Source organism: Daldinia vernicosa (genome assembly GCF_022497035.1).
Source record: "Daldinia vernicosa strain CBS 139.73 unplaced genomic scaffold F5Y00scaffold_12, whole genome shotgun sequence".
In the NCBI taxonomy this organism is placed as follows: domain Eukaryota; kingdom Fungi; phylum Ascomycota; class Sordariomycetes; order Xylariales; family Hypoxylaceae; genus Daldinia; species Daldinia vernicosa.
Window position 1 is genome coordinate 115,238 of NW_025953928.1, and position 20,491 is coordinate 135,728.

Consider the following 20,491-nt stretch of genomic DNA (forward strand, 5'->3'; position numbering starts at 1 on the left):
CGTTTTAGGGCCGATGCGAGATATTATAGTCTAGCCCGAAGGTTGGCAGATAGGTTGTCTTGGAATGTAGGTACCTGACTGGCTGAACCCAATGACGTATCCCATTTGAACCTCGAATAAAGCTTAACTCGGACAGTCTTACCACATACACCAGATCTATAAATAGCATTGCACTAAAGACTATACCTTGTACGTACATACATGTACCTATTGTACATACAGTAGCGTTCGTTAGTGCTTAATGACCCCCCACTCACACTGTCCTAAAGGGAACTAAAAAGGTGAGACGAAAAAGAAGCCCCGCTTGCAGCTAGATTCCCAGATTGTATAGGTATAGTCTTCCTGTCGTCGAGTTAAACGAACCTACCTATTACCTAACTTGGGGGCGATATGCGAAGAATAAGCTACATAATCCACCTCGGTATATAGTCGTATGTAACATGTAATGTAGCTTTAAGATAATACCTAAACCCAAAGCCTCAACGATATCCCCGGATACGACTATATGTAGCCTATTACAACCAGTAAAGTGGACTAGGACTCGAAAGCAAGAATAAGATCTGCAGGTGTAGTCTGATGTGAGAGGCGATTCCCCGAAACTGCTAATCACATGAATTATGTATATGCTAATAGTCACTGTCTTACAATTTTTTTTATTGAGAGCAAGAGCATAATGGCGCCGTTGGGGCTGATATACATGCGGCCTTTTCTTGCATCGGACAGATCAGCAGAGGGGTAGGAAACAACATCTCAAAGTAGGTACCTACCTAATTCAATGTTTAGTTGCAGATGTGTTAGGTTAGTTATACGAAATTGAGTTGAGAGACTTCAAGGTTTGTAGGAACTCACAAGGTAGGCACACAAAGGCGTAGGTCTTTCTTACTTACATAAGATTAAATGGCCAAGTGCTCCTTCTTACGGTTAGGTTAGGCAAAAGTATATGCTAGTTGAAGCTGGGTAGTTACCTCAGAACGTAGCTATACACTATGTATACCTAGGATTAGGTTATATCATTGGAGGAAAAGACCTGGAGGTTGGGTTAACAAGTGGAAACTGCCTATTGTGGAAGTACAATACATAGGAAAGCCCTGTCGCAACCTACCAATGGTACTCTATTTCTTTTTGTTAATTGACTAGCTGAACGATGAAAGTCCTCATAATTTCATAATTTTCTCCTCCCATTCTCGTTCAACATTCATCCTTCGCCCCTGGGCGTTGCCTATCTTAGACTTTTACAGGCGCTTTGTATTTGTTTATGTCTTTGTGTTTCTAATGAATACTCGGCCCTGTGCCCCTTTCTTTATCGCTCTACTTTGTTGCTACAACCTGTCCTTGACGTCGGGGTTTCGGTCGTTTATGTCGGATTGGGTCTTTTTTTCGACGCGCAGTTTTTGACGCCGATCGCGATTCGCACAGCCTATTAGTGACCGGAGTAGCTCAGTCAATTGCGCCGTCTTAGAAAACGGAGAAGACACGGGCGAGGTCAATCATCTGTTTTTAAAACCTCACTTGTTTTATTCGTCTAGTTACAATCGTAACCGTTCAGATCTATTCGCCTATTTATCTACTTAGACGATCGGCCTAGTTATAGAACAGCAAAGCAAAACAAAGTACGAGTACGAAAGTAATACTTGGACATCTTCAGCACAGCCCCCCGCAAGAAAACGGGAAATCCCTGTAAGTTGATTAGAGGGGTGCATGTGGGAATCAGACGGCACACCTCGAACAGAAAATAAGCCAGATCGGTTTTATCTATCCAAAAATCCTATCTGTACGAAACGGTTGATCTCGGTTCTGTTCCTGTTTTGTGCTTTGCCTCGAATTCTCCTTGTCTGCGCTGCACCGAGATCTGCAGCTGTGGGAGAGACAAAAGAGAGGTAGATATAGCGCAACAAACGGCCCAATTCCGTTCGGTTTAGGGAGAGTAAACCTGATACAATAATACCATTATGCCCTCCTTCGGTCGCATTGGAAAGCACAGTAATCGTTCCCAGCATAACCTGGTCGAGCAACAACAACAGCAGCAGCAGCAGCAGCATCACCACCACCACCATCTTCTTCAGCAGCAGCAACAACAACAACAACAACAGCAGCAACTTTCATCTCATCAACATCAGGTGGCGGGCAGTGGAGCTACTGCACCGCCCCATCATCCTCATCAACAGCAAGCTGGTTCTACTTCTATTTCTACCTCTCAGACTGGATCTAGCCCACTGAATCCCGGAGGTCGTCGAGTATCTGCCGGTGGTGTTCCTGTTACAGTTCCCGTGACCAGCTCAGTGCCTATACCGGGATCTGTTAACGATTCTAATAACACACCTTCTTCAGCCTCGTCAATCGGCCTTAGTTCTAGTGAGTCTTTTCAACAACAGCTGCCACCACCACCACCATCACAACAAAAACAACAACAGGTCGACACGAGGGCCGGTCAACCACAATCACAGCAGCAAACTCCACATACTTCACCGCGTGGACATCAACATACGCACCATAACCAATTAAGTAGCCAGCAACAAAGCCAGTCGGCCCAGCCTCTTGAGGCGTACGGAAACAATCAAAATAATTTACCCACTAATTCAATACCCCTCAACCAAACCCCCGCTGCTTACACCGCGCGACAACAGCCCCACGATAATTTCGCCGAATTAGTCTCAAGGTCTCAGTCTGCAAGATACTCACAATTAAATCCTTTGCAGACACAACATCCATTCAGCATCGCTTCGAGCTCGGTCGACAACTTACCTCAGACCGTATCTTCTCCCTCCGTACCCTCCAGCCAACCATCTCTACCGCATAGCCAAACCGCCCCCACTGAACCAAAGCGATCAACACGAAAGCTAATTAAGAATATCCTCTCCGGCTCTTCTTCCTCTAGTCGGCCCAATTCAGACCACTATCAGGACGCTTCCTACGACAGCGGCTCTGGTTTAAATCGCCGACCCTCCAAACGGGCAAGCAATACCCCTGTCGTCAGAGGCAACCCTTTGTTGTCGCGACCTATCGACCACCCCGACTGGGTCCCGCCCCAAAGCAGCTCGCGTAGCCACCACTCACCCATCCAACCTGTACGCGACCTTGAGGACCCCTACTGTGCCGCCCATTCTAACCAAGATATGCTTTCACAGAATCGCACAGAGCCATCCCAGAATACTATAAGACAAGTTCCTACCGATTCCGACCCTGACGCCGACAACTCACCATATAGCCGCGAAGACCTTTCTTATCAACAACAAGCTATCGCCCAGCACCAAGCCCAGCTACAAGCGCAGGCCCAAGCTCAAGCTCAAGCTCAAGCTCAAGCCCACGCACAGGCGCAGGCTCACGCGCAAGCTCAGGCCCAAGCGGAGCAGCAACAGCAACAGCAATTATACGGCGGTCAGATCGTTGTCGACCCGGCGCAGAATCAATACCAATACGCACCTTCTTACGAACAATATCAATCAGGTCGTCGGCCATCCCTTTTCACTGGGCATCTTAGCACGGCGAGTTCTCAGCCGCCTAATCCCGAAACCGTTTCGCAGGTGTCACATGAGTCGCCTGATTCCGAATCAGAGTACCAGCAGCAACAACACCAACCACAACCACCAGCCAACTCTCAGTCTGCGCAGGATTCACCCGCCGTGAGCTACGTACAGCTGGAACTGCAGAGCTCGCAGAACCAACAGCAAGCATCGGTGGGAACAGGACAGACCCAGAATATGGCACCGCCACCCGGAGGGTCTGGGCAGAGCCGTAGATCGGGGGATAACGAAAAGCAGATGCGTTCCGTTGAGCCTCCCCCGGGGCCACCACCTGGCTATAGACATAGTCAAGGGCCCATGAATGCGATGAACCCTCTCCCGCCAACGCCAAGCATCTCTGGTGCTCCACAAAATTACCGTACCAGCGGCGTTCAAGAGCAAGGGCAGTATGATAGGGCTGCTCCCGAAGGTGGTCGAAATAGTCCCCAGCCATCGACAAATGCCGATCGGGAGGCTGACCCAGAGAAGCAATTCAAAGACTTGCGTAAGAGATGCATTGATAATCCGTTGAACATATTGCTGACCTCATATACTAGTAACCAAGTATAAGAACGTCAAGAGGCTATATTTCGATGGCAAGTCTCAGATCGAACAATTAACTTCCCAGGTTGAACAATTGCAGAACGCAGTTGCTAACCAGAGGATGTCTCAATCACGGACGTCTCTCGATGATAACGAGTATTCTACGCGGTTCAATCGACTGAACGGCGCGATAAACAATTTGTCATTTAACATTCGTAAGGATTGGCGAACGTTACCCGGCTGGATCGAGAGGTATGTCAGCCCGGAAGCGATTAAGACAGGCAAGCAGGAGATGACTGCTGTTGGGCGTGCGGTAATCGTCCGGTGGATCGTGGACGAAATCTTCAACAAATGCTTCCACCCCGCCCTAGACGTCCACCTTAGTTCCCACCTTAAGCAAATAGAGCAGAATATCCGCAGATTTTCGTACACGCTAAGCAGCCAGGAGGAGTACGATGCGTTAACAGCGAAGGTCGTGAACTGGCGAATGGCTACTTTAGAGGGACTCCAACATCAGCTCCAAGCGCCTGAAGGTAATGACTATAAAGCAGATTTTACTAAAATGGCCACCGGAAACCTCACGGCAACATTGTTTCAATATCTGACGGACCCGCCACCCGCCGGCGTAGACGGAAGCGCATCGATGATCGTCGAGTTGGTAGTGGGCATTGCGAGCCATCTGCCCATGGAAAGCCGAGACGTCGCTATCACATATCCACTGCCCGGAGAACCCATACAACTCGACTTGATGGAACCAGAGAAAACCGGGCTGCCTCCCTTACCAGAGCCGGTGGACGATATCGAGGAAAGCAACGACAAGGACAGCGAAAAGACTGCTGCAGCCAAACGAGAAAAGACAAAAAGTGGTATGTTGAATATGCTCAGCGGGACACCGTATCCCGGGAGCAGGAAAGGCAGCACGGCTTCGGTTATTACTGACACGACATCATCGGCAGCAGCGGCGGCGGCGCAACAACAACAGCAGCAACAGCAGCAAATACCCCCCAAAGACCCTAGTAAGGTTCGGTTCGCAGGCTTCGTAGCGGTCGAGGTCAGAGGACGACAGGTATTGGTTAAAGCTCCCGTGTGGACCCTAGGTTGACGAAGTTCCCCCGCATAGAAGAGGAGACACGGGTTCCATGATGGAGGATTAAGATACCAGTAATTACTTTTTTCCCTTTCCCGTTCACAAGAAGGTTTTGACACGACATAAAATATGATCCCCGAGGGCGGTAGTAGTAGGCAGGCAGGCTAAAGGCCGTGGAGGTAAGGTGGTTTGAAATCCGCAGCTGATACCCCCATCTCCTTTACCTGGGTGGGTGGATCGATTGCGTAGGGTGAGCGATGATAGGATATTGGGTGCAATTACGACGGATATGTGCTACCTAGGTACGGAGTGAAAGATGCTTGCCCAGCTAGTCGAGTTCATATATATAAATACTTAAAAGGTTTTCGCTCCCCCACTTGCTAGTTACTTGGTATTTCATCATGATTATTGCAGTATCCATATAACCTTGATATACACATGACTACTACATAACTAGCACGTAATTTAGGGGCAGACCCTGAGCCGAGCATGTTGCAAGTAATGATTTTATTACTGTCAAAATACAAATAAGCAGAGCTAGCAACGAGCAATCCCTTAACTACAAAATCCTCACAACCTAACGTCCCTAAGTAAAAACTCCCCTCTCGCCCGGGCGCCATGCATGCCATCACTTCCTTGAAGGGGGCGGAGTTGACCAGCCTTCATAGCTCCAGGCTTACTTGGTTGATGTCTTGGGAGGGGACAACCTTCCAAATTATCTTGTCTCACACTATCTCCGTCTCCAACTTCTGCGAAAAAAAAAAAAAAAGAATCTTTTTGTTGCGTGAGCATCCAGGCGTGCTAAAAACAAAAACAAACAAACAAAGTAACAAGTAACAATCGGTCGTCGTGATTAATTGGACCTGTACAAGGAACCAGAATTATGAAACAAAAGAATCCTGTACTTCCGGAGCCAGAACGAGAAAGTTGCGTGGGTGTGTAATAGTAAGCCAAACTGGTCGCGGTGTTGTCTGTCAAAAGAACCAAGTGGACGATAGAACAAAACCGGAGTTATGGCAAAATCGCAAGATAGAAGGGCGAACTCAAGTAGCGTATTGATGATCATGAATTCATTCGTATGCAGGTCAACAGATCATATCGGGCATAATTGTCGTTTCTTCGTTTTTCTGTCGCGAGATATTAATCATGAGAGCTTGGCAGAGCCATCTGAGACTTAGACGATCATGCTCTTAGTCCTCGAATGAACTCGTCTGGTCTCGGCGCGCTTTCGAAGCATCTCTTCCCGCTTAAGGACGAGTTCACACCACTTCCTGCGGGAACTGGGAGCGCCGGTGCTGTCTTCCTCTTCCCCGGTTCGACCGATGACGTCGCCGAGGACCTTCATCCAGCCTTGCTTGTCTTCGCGGGTGTCGGCGTAGAAATCGATAATCTCGCCGTTATTGAAGCGGATACGGAAACCCTCCTCAACAAACATGTAGCCTTCTTCCTCTTCCGCGAAGGCAGAGCGACGTCTCTTTCCGCCGCGACCCGTGGTCTCGGGGTCAGTCAGCTGCCGTCGGTCGTCAATGAGTCGCTTGGCATTGGAGAGGTTGATTGTGGCACGAGGTTGACGGGTTGTTTCGTGATAAGCGGTAAGCTTAGTACCGACAAGCTTGAAGTAGCGGCGGCGCCAGTACTATTGATTCATTAGGTTAGTATTCGAATGCCTCTAGGCTGCGCGTTAGAAGTGATACTTACGGGGCAATCTCCTCCTTGCTGGCTTAGGTGACCCTCCCAGTTCCTGGATAGTCTCTCCTCGGCTGCCTTCAACTCGCGGATGCACATATTCATGCTCTTTGGCATGTCATCATTCGTTGATCCTTTAGGTCGCGGCACGAAGAGAAGTTGCACTTCTAGTTTGCCGATCTTGTAAGGTGCGCGACGCACAACCGAGTTGCTAGGAACTCCAGAGCGCTTGCTCTTGACGCTGTTGGCGAAGTTAGGCTCCTCGGTAGCCCATTCGTTAAAAGTCGCAATCTCTGCCATATAAGGTCGTCCATAGCAGCGGGATTCGTGCTCCTTAAGGCAGACGTATGCGCGCGCGAAGGTTCCGTCCTCTGCCGCAAGAGGAGATAGTAGGTCCCACGCCGTGGGTACAACATTCCTCTGCTTCGTAGCGGCGTCGCGCTGGGCCTGAGCGTAGGCTTCCTCTTCGGCACGTAGACGAGCTTCCATCTCCTTTCGCTTCTTGGGGCTAGCGAAGACACGAGAAAAGGTAGATGGCTTGGGTTTTACCGCCTTAGTTGGCGCGACTGTTACGCGCTCAGGCGGCGGCTTCTCCAACTTCACGTTGAGGGTAAGTTGGAATTCCAATTCGTTAGGGACAACAAGCTCAAACTCCTGGCCGATCGGAGCGTTACGTGCCAGCTCCAGCCAGGATGTGGTCACACAGTGTACTCCGTTGTCGAGAGTGAGGCTAAACCATGTTCGTTCATCTTACGGGAGGTTAGTACTTAGGTAGGTATGTAGGAAAACGTTCGAGTATCAATGTCGAGGAAAACTTACTCTTAGGCAAGGGAAGATCAAGATCTTTCACGCCCATTACCTTGACAAACAATCTGCCTCGCTCGCCACATTCTTCTGTCGCCAGCTCGTGGCTATCTTCTTCGGGTAATGAATTCATCGTTGTCGAGTTGCTTTCATGACCTGGTAGAGGTGGTACTTGACCGTTGATACTTGGTGCGTGTCTCTTCTTGATGCTTTTCCTGTGCTTACCATTCCAAGGTTCAACAGTCCACGATTGAGGTCGTTGCTGCTTAATTGGAGAATTGCCAGCAGAACGGGTACCAGCTCGAGCTTCTTCGGTCTCTTTGTCGCTTGCAGTAACGAGTTTGGTGTTCTGGCGCATAAGGTAACCTCGCTGTCGTGGAAATTCAATGTTAGTCTTAGGTGTTCCAAGGTACGAATTGTCTTTATTGGTGTTTTGAGGATTGGAGCCTGACGCTTGTCTTTTTGGCTCGTTGATTGCAGCAAGGGAGTGGTAGTCGTGGGGAAGGAATTGGGTATTGACCTTTTGTGCCTCAATGACCCGCTCAAAGTCCTGATCAAGACTGAGACCCAAGTCAAGATCCAAAGTTAAACTACGCTGTTTAAAGCTTGGGTGTCGCTCAATATAGTCGTCACCAGTGGGGACCTCGAGAGTATCAGGTGCTAAATCCCGAGAAAGACGGTTACGATGCCGGTCAGGAATTGGTGGGACCACGGGTGCTACTTCTCGGCTTACTTGTCGGCGAGCCTCACGCATGGACACAATGTCGGACGGGGTGGCAGAAGCGCGAGTCTTCAGCTTGGATCCTGAAGAAGATTTAATGGTAGCTTCCCGCTCAGGAATGGCAGGCGACTCGATTAAAAATTCCTCGATCTCTTTAGCTTCTTCGACTTCTTGGGCTTCTCTGACTCCTTCAACGTCTTCAATTTCTTCAACCTCCTCAACTTCCTCAAGTTCATCTTCGTACTCTTCTTCCTCATCATCAGATATAGGATGGTGGATGACAGATTCAGGAGTACCTGGCTCCTCTGATTCATATTCATCCTCTTCGGGATCTCCCCATCCAGAACCATCATATACCGGCTTCGATATAGGTCTTTCTGGGGTCTTTGACCGTTGTAAATAAGAGTCTGCATCCGACACTTTGTGGCTTTCCGAGTGCGTGAGAGCACCTGCTTCCTTAGGCTTTGGAAGCATATGTGATTGTAGGCTACGAGTGAATTCTACGTCCTTAGACGAACTTGTTATCTGGGGAAGGGTAGCGCTGAAGTTTGTGATAGCACCTTCAAGGGCTGGGCTCGCAGCTCGAGGAGTCGTGACTGATTCTTCTTCAGGCTGTGCGTCCACGGGCTGGGGCTTCTCAACCTCATCAGAGTATTGACTCTCCGTATCATCATCATCGTGGTCATCATGATCACTGTGATCATCGTGATCATCACTGTCGTCCTGGTCATCATGGTCATCTTTTTGCGACGCAGCATCTCCATCTTCAGACCGTTGGTATAGGTCATAGACATCACCTTTATCATCTTCGCTCTCGTGATGAACCACACTATCTTCATTCGACTCCTCACCATCATCAAGAATTGAGTCTTCGATACTAGCGATAGGAACATCAGGATCATAAGGAGCGTCGCGAGTGAGGCCCGGTTCAGGACCTGGCGACATGAATGTGAATTCAGATTCTTGCTCAAGTGCCCTGTTGCCATTAACACGGCGCAGAATGGATTGTCGGGAAATACTTGGAAGCTGGTAATCCATATCCAGTCCGGATAGATCACCAACAGTGTCGTCCTCCTCATTACCTTCATCATCTCGGTCTTCGTGATCCTCATGGCCCTCGTGGTCTTCATGGTCTTCATGATCTTCATGGTCATCATGATCGTCATGGCCTGGAGTGGGGCTTGTAACCCTATCACGGCCTCCAGCTCGTCGCATGCGACGCTCCCGCTGTTGTTCAGCGAAAGTCTTTGCAGAGCTGTCAGACTTGGGACTTGTCTCGTCCAGCATCATGAGCTTAAGTCGCTCTTCCAAAGACATGCTACCATTGCCAATATTGTGGATATCAGACTTGCTTATTGAAGCAGGAGGTGGCGATGGGAGACTTCGAGGAGAGCCTAACATACGTTCTGCAGTAGCAGACAGCCCATTTGAAGATGCAGACTGGGACCGGGCATGGCCCATCCCCGGAAGAGGGGGTAGAGGTCGATGTTCACTACTAGATGTTGATGAATCTGTACGAGAATGCTGTGATTGTGGAGACATGGCTTGTGACAAGGCACCCTCAGGCATTGGACTGCTATCAAAGCGCGTGTCCCGATCTTGACGCCAATCATCAGGCCCGACAACTGGAGTCTTGTCTGTGTCTTCTAGTGTCGCATCAAAACTGTCATCCTGTCCGTCCATCTCACCCCCAGGATAATGTCCATAGATATAGTCATCATCGTCGTCGTCGTCATCATCATAACTGCCTTCTCGCGAGTTTGTGCCAACAGAAGACATATCAGGGGTTGCCATTTCGTACTCATTAATCTGAGGTGGGGCAGCATCGAAGGTAACAGACTTGGCGTGGCGGTGGAGTGACCTACCACTTGGGAGTTCGTGGTCTTCGAATGACATATCCGAGAAAACGTCACTATGTAAATCTTGGCTGCTCTTGAGGCGGGCTGAAGAAAGTGATGACTTAGCCGGAGATGCTTGGTCTTTGCTTGGACTGGGGGGTTGAGAGCCAGTAGGAGCGGGAGACGATTGAGAGCCAGTCTTTGTAGGAGTGTATAGAGAGATACTGGTCTGGCTATCTGAGCGGCCATGGCTTGATCGAAAGTTGTTGGCGAAAGCATTTCCTTGGACCTTAGCAAGAGGACGCTCGATTGCTGGTATACGCATAGGGTCGTATTCTTGTTTTTGTTCTCGGGCAAACATGGTACTATTTTTTACACGGGACGCCTTCTGCAGTCGCTCAATAGAGGAACGCCTAGTAGGCGACGGGGAACCAGCACGACCTCCATACAAGTCGTTTTCGATGCGATTATTGACATTGCGATTCTGCCAAAACAGGCGCGGTGAAGTTGTACCGTCCAGAGGAGATGACTGGAATGGAGATGAATCGGTATTAAGACCCATCTTCTAACGCCACGAGGGTTAGCAGAGTCAATCTGAATTTGAGTTGAGTCTAGAATGGTAGAATGGAATTACCTTTGGTGAAGGATTCCAGCTCGGTGAGTTTCGTCGCTGCTCAGTGGCTGAGATCTCAGACAACGGACGTGGAATGCTACTCTTAATTGGCGATGTAGCTGGAGTGTTGTTCTTAGCAATACGCAAAGGCTGCGTTACCTATTGATTAACAGTTAATTCTCTGTCATCTATTGTTTAGACTTCCCTTTCTTTACTTACAGGTTGCCCATCAGAGGCCATACTGAAAGGAAAACTTGCAGACTATCTCGCGATTATTGGTGATTCATATCTCCCAATGGAGAAATAAAAAAACGGGTTACAAGATGTGTGAGATGTATGTTCAAGTCTCGTGGCGGTGCGGTGCAGAATATGCGGCCTACAAAGATGCACAATTCGAGAATGGCGCTTAAGAGTTGTTTTGGCAAGTTATAGGGTTGCTAGGTTGACGCACCAAGCACCAATCGGTGACAGCTGTAATGTTTACAAGCGGCTGAAAGTAGGTAACGCCGAAAAGGCTGAGGACGGTTGCTAAAAAGATATCGTTACGGGGTCAAGAAGGGAAAAAAGAAAATAAAGAACACACGTCAATGGTGTGTGTAATTTACCAAGTGAAAGATTATCTCCTTTCTTCTACAAGAATTGAGAAGAGAACAAATGTTGTGATGATAATAACAGTGACCGAGGTTCTTGATCACAGGTTGCAGGAGGTTATTTGGATGGCGGGCGGAAGTAAACAGACATGGGAGAGTGGCTTGGTGGGGAGTGGGGGATACCTAGCTACCTAGCCAAGCGCTATCGCCCCACCAAATATACACCTACCAAACATACAAGTTCCCGCCGCTAAATCTAGGAAATCACCGCTGTTCTGTCCAGGCTTTTCCCGTTGCTGTTGCCGTGCCAACACGATAACTCACGAGCCGCTAACCGATCTAGGATTATCGTTTGTCTCAAGTTGATCTTAGTTACTGGGATACGTGTGCACCATTATGCACAGAATACAGTAGTATCGTAGTACGTACAGCCATGACCGACTTTCGACATGACCGACTTTCCGACTGTGCAACTCTCAAAAAGTATCTTGATCTTCAAATAAACATGTTGCCATAAGTGTATGATTCATATAATAATCGCAATAGCCTTTTACTTATATAGAATGTCTAAATAATACTAGTGTTCGGCATTTAATATTTAATAAGCATAAAGTCGGGCATGCATGCCTTAGGCACTTACATAGAGTAGGTATTTATGTAGTAGTTAAACAACACTACCTGTTAATAGATTAGTAAAGTATAGCTAGATACCTAAGGTACCTAACAGCCTTCTGCATCTCTTAGGTAAGATAATCGAGTCCGTGGGTACCTACATCAATGCATTACATGTAGGTACACGACATAGATGTATGCAACTCCATAAGGAACATGTTGTACGATTGAAGAAGAAAAAAAGATGCATTCAAATGTTCAAATGTTCAGATGCTCAAATGCTCAAATTTGCATGTGCGTATGACATTTATCTCTATAGCTCGTATTTGGATACCTCATGTTTGGTTGAGGCTATGAGTTTAATTTTACTCAAGAATAGGAGATAGGAGAAGACAGATATCAACGGCAACAATAACAACAATCAGGGGCAAAATACATCACTCTTGAACGAAAACTAGCTGCAGATGGTAGACCGCTAGATAAGAAATATTGGGAGAGAACAAAAAAAAGGAAGTTTTATTCAAATTTCTTCCTGTAAAGACCGGTTGGTATCAGATGCACCCGCAAAGACGCCGTATAACACACACTATAAAAGAAGACAATTATTATCATACACATTAATTAACCATTAGTTATATACATATCATCTATTCCTCTTCCTCGACCACCTGCTTCTGAGCAATGTAAAAGCGGTCACCACCCTTTTCATCCCTCTCATGCTCCAGCGCAACCTTACTTAGATGTGTAAGGATATTCTCCATCATGGTATCCTGGGCCGATCTCTTCTTGCGGCCGAGGTCGTTGAGACTCTGCATACGAGTCATCATCTGGTAGATGATAGCAATAACAATGACACACGCAATTGAGTATATCCAGACGACAACGATAGTCAAGATATCCGTAGCGCCGTTCTCAGACAGCTTAGCAGAGAGCGTCACCGGGCTGGACGGTTCACCCTGGCCGCCCGAGAACCAGCCGAAGCCAGCGAAGAGAGACGCAAGGATATCGACCCCGAAAATCGCGCTGACTAGTTGCCACGAAGGATATGTCTCGAAGCCACGTGTGACGAAGATAAGCCAGTTCTCCGTAAGCGATACCTGGAGGAAGATGATCTCCTGCACGCTGCCATATTCCTGGATAACGCCACCAGGGAGCCAGAGCGTGCCGCGGAGGATCCAGGTACCCAGAGCAAGTAGAGAGCCGAGGACAACACTTATGATCCAGATCTTAGGTAGTTGCCATTCCACCGGTCGCTTTTCGTAGTGAGCAGTATCGTAAGCAACGGCAATAGTAGCTAAATCGGCGAATAGAGCCAAGAAAACAATTAGGTCCGCACGAATGGTCTCATTGATGATGATCATAGTGGTAACCAAGTAGATCTCAAGATGCAAGCAGAGAGCAATACGGTATTGGATGTAAGCCTTCATGCGCTGGAAAATTTGTCGAGAGATCTTAATAGCTGAGACGATAGTGCTAAGACCTGGCGCAAGGAACACAATATCAGCAGCGGCCTGGGCAGCCTCGGTAGCGCCTTCGACGGCGATACCACAATCCGATTTCTTTAATGACGGCGCGTCGTTGACACCATCACCAGTCATAGCCGTCAAGTGACCTCGCTGCTGAAGCATTTCAACTACCTGGTATTTGTGCTCAGGGAATACCTCAGCAAAACCGTCAGCCCTCTCGCAGAGGTCGTGGATTGCGGTACCAGCCATATCACTGTGTAGTAGCTTATCAGAGTTGTAGACTTTCGTGCCTAGAGCAAGCATGCGGCAAGTCTCCTTAGCAATAGCAATAGCGTCGCCAGTAAGCATCTTAACAGATAGACCAAGAGCCTGAGCCTCGGCAATAGTCTGGGCGGTGTCGGAACGGGGAGGGTCGAAAAGAGAAATCATGCCGAGCATTTCCCATGGGCCGTCTTCCTCCTGAACAGCGACAGCAAGAGAACGGAAACCACGACGAGCGAATTCAGTAGCCTTTTCCTTAAAAAGAGCAGTTTGCTCTTCGTTGCAGTTCGTTAATGCTAGAACAGCCTTGGGCGCACCCTTAGCACACGTATACCGAATAGGACGTGAATTCGAACCAGCATCTTTCGCATGGTAAGTGCATACAGCAGTGATCCTCTTAGAGACGGGGTCGAAGGGGGTAAACTTCTCAGTCTTCCAACCCTCGCTAATCATCTCCTTCGCCTTAGGGTAACGGTTGAGAGTAAGGATGGTGATTTTGTCAATAGGGTCGAGGGCTTTGATGTTGTGAGACGAAGCCAAAGCGGCGACGGCCATCATCCAGTTGATGTCAACACCTTCCATAACGAAGGGTTCTCGGACGGAAAGCTGGTTGGCCGTTAGGGTACCAGTCTTGTCGGAACAGAGAATGTCGACGCCAGCGAGCGACTCAATAGCTGTCAGCTTCTGTACGATGGCCTTTTCCTTAGCAAGATATGCGGCACCAACAGCCAAGGTAGTGGTAGTAACGACGGGCAAACCAACGGGGACACCGATGATTAGTAGAATTAGCGCATAGGTCAACAGGTTGTTTGAGCTCTCCTCTGGGGAGACGATGTGGAGGTTGCGATAGAATCCACCAATCCAGGCAGTGAGAATCCAGAAGACAACCAAAACGAGCAGCGTAGTACCGATAGAGTCCATGATAGCCTTGAAGTGACCGGAGTCCTTAGCTCCTTGAACAAGACTAGCAGTCTTTCCCACGAACGAGGCTTGTGCGCCAGAGGTGACAACGGCGTATGCCTTGCCACGCTTGCAACCAGTAGTGTAGTAGACGGTATCGGTCATGTACTTGTCAACAGCAAGAGATTCACCGGTGATAGCACTCTGGTCGATAGCAACGATCGCGTGGCCTACATGGGGAGTTCCCTCCTCTTCAGCTTCTTCGAATTTCTCCCGATGCGGCGATGTGACATCTTGAGCTGAAAGTTCCGCTTGATACTGAGCCTGTCCGTTGGGGTTGTCATATTCGCAGATGAGACGAGCGTCACCCGCGACGACATAACCTTCTTCGATGATAATCTAACATAATTAGCTGTGTTGAGCTCCCGAAAGGATTGCGAAATAGAACTTACGACATCGCCCGGTACTAGCTCCCTAGCCCTGATCTCCTGCTCTTGGCCGTCACGGACGACACGTGCCTTCATAGCAATATCTCCCTTTAGACTGGCGACAACGTCGGCAGCCTGCTTTTCCTGGTACCAACCGACGACAGCATTCAGTAGCAAAATACCAATAATGATGCCACCATCAAGCCAGTCTTCCATAGCCAGAGCAATGATAACAGCAACTTCCATCACTATTGAGTATGTTAGTTGGTGAACACGTATAAGCAATTAGCAACATAGCACGAACCGTATAAGACAGGGCCGCGGAAGAAACCGATGAACTTGATCAACATGTTCTCCTTCTCGGTTGACAACTCATTCCATCCAGAGTATTTCCGTCTCCGTTCGACTTCCATCGACGAGAGACCCTCTTTGATGTCTGTGTTCAACCAGTCACCCGGCGTCTCAAAGTCACTCAGAGACGCGCGAGCATAACCACTCTTGCCACCTCTCCAGAATGCCCACCATGGCCTCTTCTGGTCTTGTTCGGAAAAGTCTTCCTCCCCCGCTTCCGCACGTGGATCTCTGTACGTATCGACATAACGAATCAAGCTGATAAACAAGTTAGTCGACAGTAAATACATTGTTTTCTTCTTACAAAGGTACTCACGCTCTGTACTCGTCCAAGTACGGGTTGTCGCCGTGATTGTTGTTGTCGACCGCATTATTCCTTTGGTCTTCAGTCAAGAAACTCCCCGCCTCTAGGTCCTGTTCGGTTGACGACCCATCGAGTGTAGAATCGATATAGCCAGACGGAGCTACCTCCTTATGATGGCTGAAAACATCCATCTTCTTGAAATTGGGTGCCATTATGACCCTCGGTACAGCCCAGCTGTATTGAAGAGAATAAACTGAAAAGGAGGAAGGAAAAAAGAGATATGCGGAAGGCGAGGGAGGGAAGAGAGGATGAAAGCGGTGGGAGTGACAGACCAGGCCAAAACTCTATTCCGAAGAGTTGAGGACGAGCCTCTACTTATACAACTCCCCAGTGGGCGGAAAAGAAAACGGCACCGGCGACCATAGCGAAACTCTTGGCCGGTTAACTTAGTTAACTCTGAAGCAGCCCCGGGAGACACCATTTTGCAAGGAAAATGATCCACAAACAAGCTATGAAGATACCAAAACTACCCTATTTAGTCCGAAGCGGCAATCTGAAGCTTGTCATGAAAGTAGCTACTAAGATTTCCATCCACAATGAAGCTTTGATATCAGACGAATTGACCTATCACAGGCCGAGTAAGTGTTGTATTAGTGGTAGGGGTCTCTCTGACAAAAAGGTCCGTGAGATAATGTCGATCCGTTTCGAGTCGACCGTTGTAGCTACGTCGATATAATTGGACGGTAGCATTTAGCCCAGACACGGCCAAATACCGCGGCTACGAAAATGCCTCACCGGACGCGGTTCGTTAGTGATCGATCTCATACGCGAGTCTGGGGTTATCGTAGAGACGTACGGATCCGTACACACGTAGTCCCTTGCCGCGGTTTCAGCACTGACCAGAGATGAAACCGCCGGTCGATGAACTTGGAAGTGCAGCACGTGATGAATTATACTATGTATCTATGGATCTATCATCCAGTCATCCTGGCGTTGAGCAAACAAACAATAATGTGTTGAAACAGAAACAAATCAGTAGCCAAGCTATCGGGGTATCTTCTCACGGCGCTCCCGTCTCGGCCCTCCAGAAAATACCAGTGCCAAGAAGAGTCCTATCAGAGATCATCGCTTCTGGAAATAGCTAAGACAAGACGGAAACAATACGAAGAGATATAACTAGTTACTATTAATAACTTGCACTTGGCGTTTACTGTAAGTCAGTCTCGTCGTTACTAAGGTTTGTACATACCTAGTATGTATATGTTGATCGATGAAGCGAATAGGTCAATAACGATCAAATCCTAAGTTATTAAAATATCAACTAGTTAAACGAGATACGACGATACCTTAAAGCTTAAGGCTTGTGTTAAGCCTCTCGGAGATGAATCTCAACGTCATCTCTAGTTACGGGCCTTTTCAACAACAAGGGATGGGCTATAATAACGGGGACCACCAGAACGACCTAACCTAGTCTATCGCACCTATATAGTAGTATGCGGATCTTATCGGAATCCTTGAAACCCCACGGGAAAAGAAGCCTCACATCGTCTAGCTCGCCTAGGGTTGCGATAAGATGTCAGGATGTCTAATTGGTAAGAGATTGCTGTGGCACCTTCATCCAAGCCTCGTTACTAACCTTATGGCGATAGTAATTCGTACCTATTTTCATACTAAAACCGATGAAACTTGAGAACATCAAATGGCTACTTACTCCGCAACGAGCAAGCCAAGTAGTAGTAGTAGTAGTATTGTTATTCGCTGGCGTATGTAAAGAGAGTGTGCCATATGTAGGAGACTTGAGTCTGAGAAGCACAGATGAAAGTCGCACCAGTTATATTGAAGTCGAAGTCGTAGGGGTTCTCTTGGCCAAAACTCTTGGCTTTAGTGGTGCGGCGACCACGGTATTGACCAATTGGAATAAGCTCAATGAGCCAGCCGGTGCCAAGAATGTCGACAGCCTCAGCGACAAAAGCTTGGTTCGTCTACACTACCTAGTCGACTTCAGAAATGCGTGAATTGGGATGAAATTCTTCGAATCGACTTGTGGGGGTTTGGAGACGCGCGTGAGCTTTGCGCATTCACCCAATAATGGTAGATTATCTACCCTGTCTGCTTGTACCCCCTAGCAATCCAATCTCAACTGCCGGAGAATGATTACGCAGTGGTAAAAGGGGAAGGGTTTTGCTAAGGACAGCGATTGAGATGAACCACAAGGAGGTAAAAGTTGCATAGTTTTTATGTAACAGTTTTTATGTAACTAAGCAAAAAGATGCTAGATTAGGTACTTTGGTACTTCCAAAAGACCTGTCCAAGGTACGAAGTAAAATAGTTGTTCCAAGTTCCGTTGTCAATGATAAGATAAGGAATTATTTTTCTGGACCCACTTAGACTATCAATCTACTCTGCTGAACAGCTGAAGTGGATGGGTTATCACTGCAGACGCCAACCATTACAACTTCAAAATCTCTTATTTGCTACTATAAATCCAATATTATGAAGCGCAAGTTAGACGAGAATGATGCGCCGGTTTCCACCGCCACCGCCAGCGCTGAAACACCGAGCGCCGGTATAACCACCACATTCGCAGACTTCGGCCTCGACAGCAGACTCCTTCAAGCCACAGCCCGCCAAAACTGGCATACGCCAACCTTGGTTCAAAGCAAGGCCATACCGCTGGCTATCGATGGTTGTGATGTACTGGCAAAGGCTAAGACAGGCTCGGGGAAGACTGCCGCTTATACCCTACCCATTCTCCAAGCTATCCTTAAGCGCAAACAGGTATGAATGAACATGATCTACTTCAGGTCAGATTAGATATGACAGGATGGGACTAATTCCAGGCTAGATCTCATCAGATTCCTATACGGCCGCTCTTATCCTAGTCCCAACGAACGAATTGGTAACACAAGTCGCTAAAGTACTCGAATCTCTTACTTCGTATTGCTCTAGAGAGATCAAGGTCTCCAAGCTCTCCGATAAACTTTCCGATGCTGCCCAGCGCGCCGTCCTCTCAGATTCGCCCGATATAGTCGTTGCGACACCTGCGAGAACATGGCACAACATCAAAAATTCCGCTCTGTCCGTGGAGAAACTTACACACTTAGTCTTAGACGAGGCGGATCTTGTATTATCATACGGTTACGATGAAGACCTACAAAATGTCGCCTCTTCGCTACCAAAGGGATTACAGACAACTCTCATGAGCGCGACGCTCACACCGGAAGTTGACACACTAAAGGGGCTTTTCTGTCGAAATCCGACAGTTCTAGATTTAATTGAGCCTGATGAAGATGGGGGTGGTGTTTCGCAATTTGTTGTCAAGTATGGTTGTGCATCTCCTATCTTAAATCACAATGCTAACAGGATGTATAGGTGCGGCGAGGACGAAAAATTTCTCCTTATTTATTGCATGGTAAAGCTAGAATTGGTTAAAGGCAAGGCAATTATATTTGTCAGTGACGTCGACCGATGCTATCGACTCAAATTGTTCTTTGAGCAATTCGGAATACGGAGTTGTCTCTTGAATTCCGAGCTACCAGTTAACTGTCGAATCCATGCTGTTGAGGAGTTCAATAGGGGAGTTTACAATATAATTATTGCCTCGGACGAAAATGAGGTGGTAGGCGAGGAAAAGGACCAACTTGAATCAACCAGTGAAGAGGCCTCTGGTAATGCTCGTGGAGATGCCACCAGTGAAGTGCCGGAAAACAGCGAAGAGAGCAAGGCTATTGCTCCGACTCCAAAGAAACGCAAATCTTCACGACGTGATAAGAATTACGGAATATCTCGAGGAATCGACTTCAAGAATGTTGCAGTCGTCATAAACTTCGATTTACCGTTGTCATCTCGCTCGTATCTGCACAGGATAGGGCGGACTGCGCGCGCAGGGCAAACGGGCATGGCATTATCCTTTGTTGTCCCCAAAGACAAATTCCGGAAGCACATGCCTACCAGCGTTGAGACAGCAGAAAATGACGAGAAGGTGTTATCTAGGATTATCAAGCAGCAGGCTAAGAGAGGTCAGGAAGTCAAACCTTACAATTTCGACATGAAGGCCGTGGAGGCATTCCGCTACCGAATGAATGATGCGCTAAGAGCCGTCACAAAAGTAGCTATCAGAGAAGCGCGTCTACGAGAGCTAAAGCAAGAGTTGCTCAAGAGCGAAAGCTTGAAGCGCCACTTCGAGGAGAATCCTCTGGAGGTGCGTCATCTTCGCCATGACGTTGAACTTCGAACAACAAGAAGCCAGCCCCATCTCAAGCATGTCCCCGATTACCTCTTGCCAAAGGATGGGAAGAAAGCAATCACCCCCAACGAGGTTGGATTCGTACCGTTTAAGAAGGTACTTGATGGGAAGGGGAGGAGAGGCCGAATTTCAAAAGGCAGGGGTAGGAGGATAACTGGTCGCAAGAACGATCCCCTGAGATCGTTTAAGGCAAGATCAAAGGCCAAGTAGGTAGTAGGGCTGTTTTGTTCCTTCTTAGCTAGAAGTAGTAGTCTCATACTCGTAGATACCCACAGCCCTCATAATCAATCTAGCAATAGCGACTAAACGTGCCTCCCCTGCGAACATCCTCCCTAGTCTATATTACAACGCAGCAACTTCGACCTTCGTTATAAGAAGGTGTGTTCGATGTGCTTTCCTCGATCAAAGCCGTCTACCTAGCGTCGGCATTGACCAGGAGAGTATGTAATTCTCTAGGCAGGTAAGGGCTAGGGATGCTATACAAGAAGTGGAGGATCTCATGCCAGGCGAAATTCTAGCTCTGTCTCCCTTGGAGGTAGTT

At 48.0% G+C, this 20,491-nt stretch overlaps 4 protein-coding genes across 4 annotated transcripts; 2 read left to right on the plus strand and 2 right to left on the minus strand.

The window, feature by feature from the left end:
• Positions 1-1,949: 1,949 nt before the first annotated feature.
• Positions 1,950-5,145, plus strand: F5Y00DRAFT_259930 (uncharacterized protein; the record flags this gene model as incomplete). Its single annotated transcript, XM_048010960.1, has 2 exons — positions 1,950-4,005; positions 4,058-5,145. The coding sequence occupies 2 exons, from the start codon at positions 1,950-1,952 to the stop codon at positions 5,143-5,145; spliced, it is 3,144 nt and encodes a 1,047-aa protein (XP_047866840.1).
• A 477-nt stretch (positions 5,146-5,622) lies between these two features.
• On the minus strand, positions 5,623-11,472 carry F5Y00DRAFT_231142 (DUF1709-domain-containing protein). The gene is made up of 6 exons (XM_048006991.1): positions 11,012-11,472; positions 10,814-10,951; positions 8,141-10,744; positions 7,636-7,990; positions 6,829-7,565; positions 5,623-6,766 (listed from the first exon to the last, which is right to left on the minus strand). The coding sequence occupies exons 1-6, from the start codon at positions 11,030-11,032 to the stop codon at positions 6,305-6,307; spliced, it is 4,317 nt and encodes a 1,438-aa protein (XP_047866841.1). The 5' UTR covers positions 11,033-11,472; the 3' UTR covers positions 5,623-6,304.
• Positions 11,473-12,211: 739 nt separating this feature from the next.
• F5Y00DRAFT_268003 (plasma membrane H+-ATPase) lies at positions 12,212-15,916 on the minus strand (the record flags this gene model as incomplete). The annotated part of the gene is made up of 4 exons (XM_048012169.1): positions 12,212-15,020; positions 15,074-15,297; positions 15,354-15,658; positions 15,717-15,916. The coding sequence occupies 4 exons, from the start codon at positions 15,914-15,916 to the stop codon at positions 12,642-12,644; spliced, it is 3,108 nt and encodes a 1,035-aa protein (XP_047866842.1). The 3' UTR covers positions 12,212-12,641.
• A 2,198-nt stretch (positions 15,917-18,114) lies between these two features.
• On the plus strand, positions 18,115-20,274 carry F5Y00DRAFT_231148 (DEAD-domain-containing protein). Its single transcript, XM_048006992.1, has 3 exons — positions 18,115-18,482; positions 18,550-19,025; positions 19,077-20,274. Exons 1-3 carry the CDS (start codon positions 18,198-18,200, stop codon positions 20,158-20,160), a joined length of 1,845 nt encoding a protein of 614 aa, XP_047866843.1. The 5' UTR covers positions 18,115-18,197; the 3' UTR covers positions 20,161-20,274.
• The last annotated feature ends 217 nt before the right edge of the window (positions 20,275-20,491 follow it).